Source organism: Chiloscyllium plagiosum, chromosome 38 (genome assembly GCF_004010195.1).
Source record: "Chiloscyllium plagiosum isolate BGI_BamShark_2017 chromosome 38, ASM401019v2, whole genome shotgun sequence".
Taxonomy (NCBI): Eukaryota; Metazoa; Chordata; class Chondrichthyes; order Orectolobiformes; family Hemiscylliidae; genus Chiloscyllium; species Chiloscyllium plagiosum.
The window spans coordinates 13,658,214-13,668,959 of record NC_057747.1 but is presented as its reverse complement, the minus strand read 5'-3'; the positions used below and the strand labels follow the sequence as shown (position 1 = coordinate 13,668,959).

The 10,746-nt window shown below is 37.8% G+C and overlaps 1 protein-coding gene across 3 annotated transcripts in view; it reads left to right on the top strand.

Moving 5' to 3' along the window:
• Positions 1-10,746, top strand: part of samd8 (sterile alpha motif domain containing 8) — a 54,854-nt gene that overhangs the window by 36,317 nt on the left and 7,791 nt on the right. For 2 of the 3 annotated variants that reach the window (XM_043678893.1, XM_043678894.1), the window contains 3 exons: positions 5,080-5,175; positions 8,065-8,182; positions 8,657-8,807. In XM_043678893.1, coding sequence (XP_043534828.1) covers positions 5,080-5,175; positions 8,065-8,182; positions 8,657-8,807 — 365 coding nt within the window. Of the gene's footprint in view, positions 1-2,763; positions 2,784-5,079; positions 5,176-8,064; positions 8,183-8,656; positions 8,808-10,746 lie in introns of those variants that run through there. The other variant, XM_043678895.1, reaches the window with a different exon arrangement.

Genomic DNA, 10,746 nt, shown 5'->3' with positions numbered 1-10,746 from the left:
CACTCCACTGGTCACAGGCCTCCAGTCTGAAAAACAGCCCTCCACTACCACCCTCGGTCTTCTACCTTTGAGCCAGTTCTGTATCCAAATGGCTAGTTCTCCCTGTATTCCATGAGATCTAACCTTGCTAATCAGTCTCCCATGGGGAATCTTGTCGAATGCCTTACTGAAGTCCATATAGATCACATCTGTCGCTCTGTCCTCATCAATCCTCTTTGTTACTTTTTCAAAAAACTCAATCAAGTTTGAGAGACGTGATTTCCCACGCACAAAGCCATGTTGACTATCCCTAATCAGTCATTGCCTTTCCAAATACATGTACATCCTGTCCCTCAGGATTCCCTCCAACAACTTGCCCACCACCGACGTTAGGCTCACTTGTCTATAGTTTCCTGGCTTGTCCTTACCACCTTTTAAATAGTGGCATCACGTTTGGCAACCTCCAGTCTTCCGGCACCTCACCTGTGACTATCGATAATACAAATATCTCAGCAAGTTCTGAGTTTTGTGAAACAAGAGGTTCAGCTGAGCATGACTCAGATCAGATAAGAATTGGCAGTTAACAATGAGGTGATGGAGGCAAGGATAATGGGTTAACAAGGTGAGAAATCATTCATTATGTAGAGTTATTTAACAATATTAGAAGCATTCAGTACGTAAGGTCAGTTTAAAAAGGTGAAAAGCCTTCATTATGTGAAGCCAATTATTCATTGTGTAGCATTATATGGCTTAATCATTATTATTGACACTCACTGATTGTAACAGTCATCCAATCAATGTATGTTGCCTTATCTGGATGCTTTTCCCTGTAAAATCACTACATAATTCATTGAGAAACTGCTGCTTGAGAGAGAAGACTAAGAACTCATGTCTCTGTACACATGGGTGCTCGTTCTCTCTCCCTCCAGGGCCCAGATTAAAGATGAAGGAGGTAAAACTATACTGTGTCTCTGAGCATTTTGCTTCGACTGAGGGGGGAAACGGGACGACAGTTGGACCGAAGGGCCTGTTTTCACACTGTAGGCATTCAAGTTGCATCATCTGTAGATTTGGGAAACATTTGGGTCTGTTATTGAGCCAACCTCGTCCTAGGACAAAATAAAATTCTTTGTTTTATGCAGGCTTTGTTTGAATTCAATGCTGTTACTTGTGTGACAGAGAATATATTATTTGCTTGCAGTCTATTTCAGATTCATGCTACCTAGCATGGGTTATGGCGGACTCTTTCATTTGAATTGCCTGCTTCTGTGAATTTGCTTCAATGGTTTTTAAGACTTACTTATCTTGGGCATTCAAGCTTGCAAGCGAAAAGAGACTCGGTCATATTTTGGATTATAAGCAATGTGAACTATGATTTATTTAAATATTAGGGTTCCAAAAGTATTATTGAAAAGTATTGTAAAGGTAAGTGAAGGGTTTTGTGGGTACATTCTATAAAAAAAAATGTTGGGACAATGTATAGCAAAAATAAAATGTGAACACTGATTCTAATTTGAATGAAGAGCTCAGTCTTCAGCATTTGCAAGCATTCCCTCATTTTCACGAGAGAATTGGTTTCATACTGAAGAGATGAGAGGGAGACTGTTCATTTTTCACTTGCACAAATTCCAATCTGTTGCCTGTTGAAACTTTCTCTCTGACTTATTGATATTATCACTAAAATGACAAAACGTTTCAGGTGTGAATGGAGGCAGGTTATCACTCAATATTATTAAAGTTTGACCAGAACAATCTTAGTTGACAGTGAGAGATATTTTCCATCGATCAGTGAATTTTGTTCAAAGTGCTAAGACTGAAACGTTAAATCCATCTGGGGGAACATCATCAGTGAACCAGTAAAGATGCAATGAAGCAGTCATTGCTTGAACTTTTCTTGACCGGCTGGATAGAAAATGACCAGATTTTATTTGACCATGAAGGTTACTTTTCACCTGTGATTCACAGTCTGCCTTTGATCTTACTGTGGTCACTAAACGTGCTATGTGGCCATTTCTCATATCTATAACCTACCCTCATCTGATAATTCTCCAAGTACTTAGTGATCCTCCAAACCTGCTCTGTTTTGCATCTGTGGCTGCTTTGACTCAACCTCAATGCTGTGTTCAACAATCCAGTCTTAAGCTTGGAAATATGTTTGCCTCTCATATTTTTTTGTAAGGCCCTCTGTAAAGGCCACTTCTTTCAGCTATTTTCCAGATGTCGTAATCAAGAGTGTTTTTTGGCTTAGTGTTGATTTTTCTCTGAGCATTCACCTCTTTTTGTGGTATAGTTGTCCCTGAAATGTCATGAGATTTTTTTTCCTCCCATGTTGGTATTATATAAATAAAAGTTGTTGATATACTCAACTGTAAAATTACTTGACCTTTGTTGATGATGATTTAATAGTTCATTCCATAAACAAAGCAGAGAATGGTGTGCCCCTCTCTCCAATAAATTCTCCAGTTACTGGGCATCTTCAGTTAATGTAGCAATAATGTTTTTCTTATGTAATTTTCTTGCTTTAGTTGGTAATAAATTTTGCTGTTGGTGGAATTTGTTTCTGCTTTCAAGGGGCTGCATTTTTAATACAAGTTATTTGAGAAAATATTTATTTTAATCTTTTGTCCTAATGCTATTTCCTAGATGGACACAAACTATTGACTGTTGTATATTAATCATGAGTCAGAAGCAAGATGAATTTGCTATATTTAGGAACAATGCATTAAAAATTCCAAATTTCTTTATAGAATTTGATCACCATTCTTAGCAGTTATGAACACAAGCAAATGAACAACATTTTTAAGGTAAATTTCAACTGGTTTTAGGCAGACCTTTACCTAAGATCCTGAAGTCAAGATAACAGCTTGCAATTATATAGTACCTTTTTGTTTGCTGAGCCCAATCACCTTCAGCTGCTTCATCAATGACCTTCTCTTCTTCATAAGGTCAGAAGCGACAATGTACAATTATCAGAGCATTGTTCAGCACTATTTATGACTCTTCATGTACTGAAGCAGTCTATGTAGAAACATAACAAGATTTGGAGAGTATCCTGGTTGGGCTGAATGATGGCGAGTAACATTTGCACCACACGTACCGGGCAATGACCATCTTCGCCAAGAAAGACTATTGTCCCTTGACATTCCCCCATTACCAACACTCTAGGGATTACCATTGACCAGAAGCTGAACAGGACTTGCACTCTGCGGACAAGAATAGGTCAGAGGCTAGGAATCCTATACCAAGTAACTCACATCCTGACTCCCCAAGGCTTGCCCAACATCGACAAATCAGGCGTGTGATGGAATTTACCCCACTTGTTTGGATGAGTGCAGCTTGGCACTATCCAGGAAAAAACAGCTTATTTGAACAGCACCATATTCAGTCCCTCCACCACCAGTAAACAGGAGCAGCAGTGTGTGCCATCTACAAAATATACTGTAGAGATTCATCAAGGCTTCTTAGACACCACCTTCCAAACCCACAAACATTGCCATCTAGAAAGGCAAGGGCAGCAGACATAGGAACACCACATGCAAGTTCCCCTCCAAGTTGCTTCACTTGAAATATATCATTGTTCCTTCAGTTTTACTGGGTCAAGATTCTGGAACCCCTTTCCTAGCAGCATTTTGGGTATACCTAAAATAAATGGACTGCAGCGGTTAAAGAAGACAGGTCACCACCACCTTTTCAAGGCAACTTGTGATGGGCAAAATATGCTCGCCTCGCCAGTGATGCACATATATCATGAATGAATAAAGTAAGGCGCTTCACAGGAGTGTATTCAGAAACATACTGACTGAGAGTCAAGGAGGAAATCTTTGGTGATGATGCAACTTTACCAAAGAAGTACTTTAAGTGCTATCTTAAGGTGAGAGAGTTAGTGAGTTTTGGGTTGTAATTCCAGAATGGAGGGACGAGACTTCTGATGGTATGGTCACCATTGGTGGATTGAAGGAAATGGTAAATGCACGAGAAACCAGAATTGGAAGGCCAGAGGAGTTTACAAAAATAGTGAGTGTAGGGGCTTTGAAAGAATTTGAAAATCTAAATGAAACGTTTAAGTGGAAACATTGCTGTACCTGGAACCAATGTAGGTCAGTCAGCAGAAGCCAGATTGCTGTTGAGTTGTACTGCAGATGAAAATGTCGATGTCACACAGAGCACATTTCAAAGTGTAACAATTTTACGATCTGTTCTTTAGTCTACTTTGAACACATCCAAGTTGAGGCTCTTTTTTTAAAGATTAGATTCCCTACAGTGTGGAAACAGGCTTGTTTAGAAACATGGCTCTTGTGAACCTTGTGTTTTGAGCTTGATGTTGCAATCATTTTATTTCTAAGATATTTTTCAAAGTTTATTTTACTGTTTGCCATTCTATCAAGTTTTTGTTTTAAAGTACTCATTTGTTCAGCTCTTACTGAGTAAGAAGCTCTGTTGAAGTGTTTCAATTATATCTTGTTTGTTTACTTCAGACATCTGGGTTGCATGTTAAATAAGGGACAATTGATTTTGAAATTACAGCAAACAATTCATAGATTGAAACAGCCCCTTTTGAATTATGATGAACATGTTCATCTAGTTGATGTAACTAACAGTCGATTATAACAACAATGTCTTGAGGTGCCCCAACTGTGTTCATAGCAAGAAAGGACTAGTATAGCCCTACAGTGTTACCACTTCTTATTTCATTCATCTCATTCAGCACTGATTTGAATTCAAACCTACATGCTTTATCTGATCTTCGTCACGAGTAAAAAAAAACCAGTGGTTGAAATTCCTGATTTTCTCTTCTGCTTCATTTGGCTTCTGCTGCAAATAATACTTCTGTTTAATTGAAGCAACTGTTTCTCTGACAAAATAGGGTTATGTTCTGAGCTTCTCTTGTCTTACATTTTTGTACTGATTACTGGTGAAAAATGGAGAAAGATGGTGAATAACCCTTTATGTTGAATGGTCTTTAAACTTCTGAAATTTGTTTTTATTGAGACTGATCATGCCATGCAATTTATCAATTCCTAAAAATAAAAGAAAATACTTTCCTAAATTAAATATATTCCCAAATATACATTATTTTTATTTTGCTGTTTTTGTTGGCAGTGTCCCTAGAATACCCTGGGCATTCGCAATGGCTGAAGTCTGCGGTGTTGTGCTCTGCACCATTTGGTTGTTGCTTTTGCTGCTTCATAAGCATCGGTAAGTTTCAGGCTTCCTTATATTGGGTTTTGATTATTACAAGCATGTTTTTCAGCGAAAATGTTGAAATCTTGATTTTTACTGTGGATCTTCGGAGCTGGCTAAAGAAAAATCAGAGAAGTGGGAGAAAAGCATGTCAAAGAACTTCTCGTTCCATTCTGAAAGCATACCAATGCAGGTGATGAACTGTGAGGAATTGACCATGCAAATCTATGTTTAATTGTTTTTTGAGACTCAGGATGTTTAAGATACATCAATAATTCTTTCTGAAGCAATCCATTTTATTTGTTAAAAAGACAACAAAGCTATGTTCTGAAAAATTGAATCCTACACCCCTTTCCTGAAAATTGTTGCCAATTGCTAGTTTAGTGCAATGATCTTTCATGATTTTTACCTGCTCTGCAAAATTGGAGAAAAGAAACTTTTTCTCAGAAATTGCAATAGGATTGGTGAGCACTTTTTAAATTGCAAGTTACTGTCTGTAACCTTTCCAAGTTGCCCTTCTCAGCAGGTACTTTTTTTTTCAGTTTCATGGTCAGATTAGTTTCCTTCCAAAATATTCAACAATATGTCAATCTGTATTTTTTAAAATATTCTTTGCTACCAAACAATGAAGCATGAAATCACAACTGAAAGATTAGTATTTTGAAATAGTATTAAAATATGTAAAATAATTTCAACAATTAACTTTTGAAAGATACAATTTTAGAATGGACAGTAGTTAATACAGTATTTATATTATAGCTGTAATAGTTTAAAGCTAATCTTTTGCCTGAAAGAAAAACAAATTTGATCTTGTGATGTGGCAAAGACCAGCCAAATCAGGAAGGTCCCAATTTGATTCCCTATCATAAACTAAATAGGTTCAAGGCAGTTGAATGGCAGTTAGTAATTATTAGTATTAAATTATGAGGCATCCCATACTAATGTCTTTCCAGAGGCTTCACTTGGAGTGGCTTCAGTGTATGAACATGGAGTGAAAACATGTTGGGATTTATGTTAGGCTTATAGTTCTATTGTTTCCACTCCCCATCTTATCACCCTCATCACTAGTAACTCCAACTATGTAGCTTGTATGTGAAGACTTTGCCTTTAAGCTCTCACATTTTAGAAGTTATTCATTTTTTGGGAGAGCGATTGAAGTAAAAAGGAGCAGCTTATAAGATAAGATGTTAAAACGTCAAGAGAAGTGCACGTGGTGTTTTAATTCATATGATGTCCTTCCAGGAATATAGCATAATGAGTTTTATGCCCCATATTTCGGTAGACATTATATGATGAACTGATGTGTTACTAAAGCTATTTGCATGCGTTCTCCCTGGGTAACTGATGCTTGGCTATCCCAGTTCTCTGCGCAACTGCTGACTTCTTTATCACCTGGATAACCCAAAGTTTCAAAACATCTCACCTGGAATGTTGAATTTCTAACTAAAAGCAGTCAATCTGATTTAATTCTGTGGGAGAAACATATGACTGAGTTGAGAATATACTGTGCGGGAAGTAACAGCCTAAGTTGGCTTACTCTGGAATAAATTGCATCATAATCATTCAGTTGGAACAAGAATGTGAACATTTTGAAAATGTATGGCTTTGCAATCAGCAACCATTACTGATACCATAATTAAACTAATGTTTCACTGAAACTTCTATTTGGCTGCAGAAATACTATAGAAACTTACTTAGTGTTACAGACATGCGAATTGGAAGCAGGAGTAGGCCATTCAGTCCCTTTAGTTTACTATGCTGTTGTACGATAATGGCTGATCTGATTGTAATATCAAGTTTACATTCCTGCCTATCCTTGATAACCTTTCACCCTCTTGCATAGCAAGAATTTAACAACCTCTGCCTTAAAAATGTTCAAGGATTCTTCTTCTACCACCTTTCCAAGGAGAAAGTTCCAAAGACTCGTAACCCTCAGAAAAAAAATACTCCCACTGTCTGTTTTAAATGGACAACTCCTTATCCTGATCGTGAGGCTGACCAGTAAAGGAAACTGAAGTAGGAATGCTTTTCAGTTGATTTTTGACAGGTTTATTGGAGCCACAGAGGGGATCTTTGCTCCCCATCTGTTCAGTGATAACATCAAAAGTGAAATAATTTACCCATCTCACTTTTATTCCCCAAAAGAAATCAACAATCAAAAGCAAAAATCCGATAGTTTTGAAAGAATTTGTTAAACTTCTTAGGTTTTCTAGTTCAGGGGAGAAAAAAATTAAATGCTCTGATATGAGCTATCCTGTTATGATTTCACACCTGCAGTTGGAGTGAGCTTGTGACCTTGCCTGTGCTGCAGTGCCAAATGAATGATGTATTCAAATAAGAATTTTCAAATTGGGAGGTATCATTTATATTCTCAAAGAGTATGCAGGGTCTTCATGGGTTGCAAACTAACTTACTCTTAGTTAATAGGATAGAGAGAGTCCACCACAGATGGGGACATAGCTTTAAAGAGAACATATTTTAATACTTTTTTTAAAAGTTAGGTGATGTTATTGATGCTGAGGATCTACTGTGATCAGTACTACCAGTAAAATTGGACAGGAACAATGCATAAAATCAATAGTATTCAGTGTTTTGGTAGCAGGTCAAGGGAAAGTGAGTCTCTTCTGAGAGGATTGGGAAATATAATTTGGAGATGCCGGTGTTGGACTGGGGTGTACAAAGTTAAAAATCACACAACACCAGGTTGTAGTCCAAGGTTTAATTGGAAGCACACTAGCTTTCGGAGCGACGCTCCTTCATCAGGTGATTGTGGATTTCATCAGGGAAATATAAATATGTTTTGAATGTAATGATAAAAATGAATATTAGTGAAGTTAGAATTGTGGACTGAACTGCATTGCTTATTAACTGTATTTTTGGCTGTTTTTCTTCATGACACTATAGGTCTATCTTATTTCGTCGCATGTGCAGCCTGATGGGAACAGTGTTCCTATTGCGTTGTGTTACTATGTTTGTTACCTCACTTTCTGTGCCTGGCCATCATCTGCAGTGTTCTGGAAAAGTAAGTTTGTCTAAACCATGCTGAGCAAACAATTAGTTGGACAATAAGATGGCTCATGGTTGTAATGTTAAAAATAAATTTATTGCAAGAGTTCTTCATGGTTAATTAAATAATTGACCTTTAATTTGCACAAGTTTAGTTTGAGATCATAAGTTAATAAAAGAAAAGTGACCACATCAAATTTCTACACCATTTCAGGTTCAAATACACAAACTTTGCCCTTTATAGTCAACTTTGCAGTGACAAAGATGCAAAGCAACTTATTGTATCAGTAAATGGAACACTGTGAGAATTCACTTGAATTTTTTAAAGCATTGTATAGGGTCACCCGAGCCCAGACAGGCGCCGTCCATATCATAATAATACAAGCATTGTCTAAACTCCTGCAGTTTTGAAGAAGTTGTAAATCAACAACTAGATGTCTCAATAAAAACTGTGGAGTAGTTACTCAACAATGTATATTTTCTTTTTCAGTTGTATGGAGATGTATGGGCCAAGTTTCAACGGGCACTTGCAATTTGGAGTGGTTTTGGAATGACTCTAACAGGCGTGCATACTTGTGGAGACTACATGTTCAGTGGCCACACAGTTGTTATTACCATGCTTAACTTCTTTGTCACAGAATGTAGGTACAAAACACACTTGTCTGTCATTAGTACCATAATGGGGTATTGACCTTTATTAAGAAAAGGCATTGACTTGCCAGCAATGATGATGTTAATGCAGTGACTCAAACAAATGTGTTTGGTGAGTCAGATCTTGGAAACAAATATTTGAAGGGTTTCATTGTTTGAATGGATTTATTGTGAATCAGTAAATATCAAATGTTCCTATTTGAGTCTCATATTTAAAGAAGGCCTGATACAATTGTTGAATACCATTTCTTCTTTCTTGGGACGTGGGTGTCAGTGGAAAGGCAGCATTTGTTGTCCATCCCTAGTTTCTCTTGAACTGAGAAACTTATTGGGCCATTTCCAAGCATGGTCAAGGGTCCCCATATTGCTGCTGTTGTCTGAAGTCACATGTAGGTCAGGCATTTTAAGTAGCCTGTTTTTTTTTGTTTTGAAGGAAAAAGGTCTTCTGATGTCCAAACAAAAATATGATTGTGTGTAAATATGTTTATTAGATTAATTTCTTACTGTTAACTCCTAACAAACTATTTTTGTTGTCTGAGGTTCCAGATAAGTACAGTATGTACAAGAGAGGATTAAATACATTGATAGGGTGAGATGAAGTAGAAGTGGGTGGGGCTCAGTACGTAGGCCAGTTGAACTAGAATGATGTATTTCTGTATTATGACCTACATGTAATTTAGATTTTGCAGTAGTAAGATTATTTTGTTCCAACTTATTTATTGAACCATCCAGTTTCATTAAGGCATCTTTAATCCTTAAACTGCCAAACATCAAATACTCTTGATCACAAAGTGGATGAAAACCCATCAGCGAGTTCAACTCTGCACCCAATAATTAAGTTGATAGCACAGAATGTCAGGCGGGGTGTGTACTGCATACGTTTTAACGCCCAAATGTGACACTGCCCTGCAATTATATTTTGTGCGGTGCCAAACCCAGCAGTGAGACATTGAGAAATATGTGTCTCCCTGTGCCGCTGGTCTAAGACCAGGATTTGGTTCTAGTCTTTGCGTTGCAGAGTGGAAAGTGCAGTGATTGTGAGGTTGCAGTGTAAATGCATGAGCGCACGAACTAGTATTCCTGAATTTGTATCCGTCTTTCATGTCAAAAACTGACTGAAATCATCACGAAACCTAATGTAAGTACCGTGAATTAATTTCGGAAACTAGTCTTGTACTGCCGGAGCTCTGACACAAGAGCGCCCTCTGACGTAAACAAAAACCAGAATAACTGCTGAAGCTAGTCGCTGTCAGTTGTTCTTAAATTTGAGAAAGACGCCGACTCTTTTGCAGGGTTCTGTCCTGGTCTTTATGAAGCTAGTAATCTGAAGTGCAACAAAATGCTGAAGGCGCTCAACAGGTTAGTCAATTACTATGGAGAATAGAGAGGTTCCTGCAACAGATGCTTTAACAGTAAGCTTCCCCAAAGGTAAAATATTGTTTCGAATATTTGTTTCACACATAATCTGAATTTTCCGAGAGTCCCCCCCATTTATTGATGCAGATTATTTGCATTTGTATTTGCTCCCATATCTGTTAGTCATCATGCTGACATGGAATTATAGCACCTTTCCTTCAGTGTGGCTGGGTAAAAGTTCTGGAATTTGCACGCTTACAGCATTATTGGTGTACCTGTGCCAAATGAATGGCAGCAGTTCAAGAAAGCAACCCATCACCATCTTCTGAAGGACAGCTAGGCTTGCTGGCCTAGCCAGTGAAATCCATGTCCTATTTCTAAATAATAAAAAGTCCCAACTCCTGTTTGGATAGTGATCATTTGAGTATGGTTCCATGAGGATAAGTGCTAAAAATGTGTTGCTGGAAAAGCGCAGCAGGTCAGGCAGCATCCAAGGAGCATGAGCCCTTCTTCAGGAATGAGGAAAGTGTGCCATCCAGGCTACGTTGGGAGGTGCATTGGCGGGATTTAATG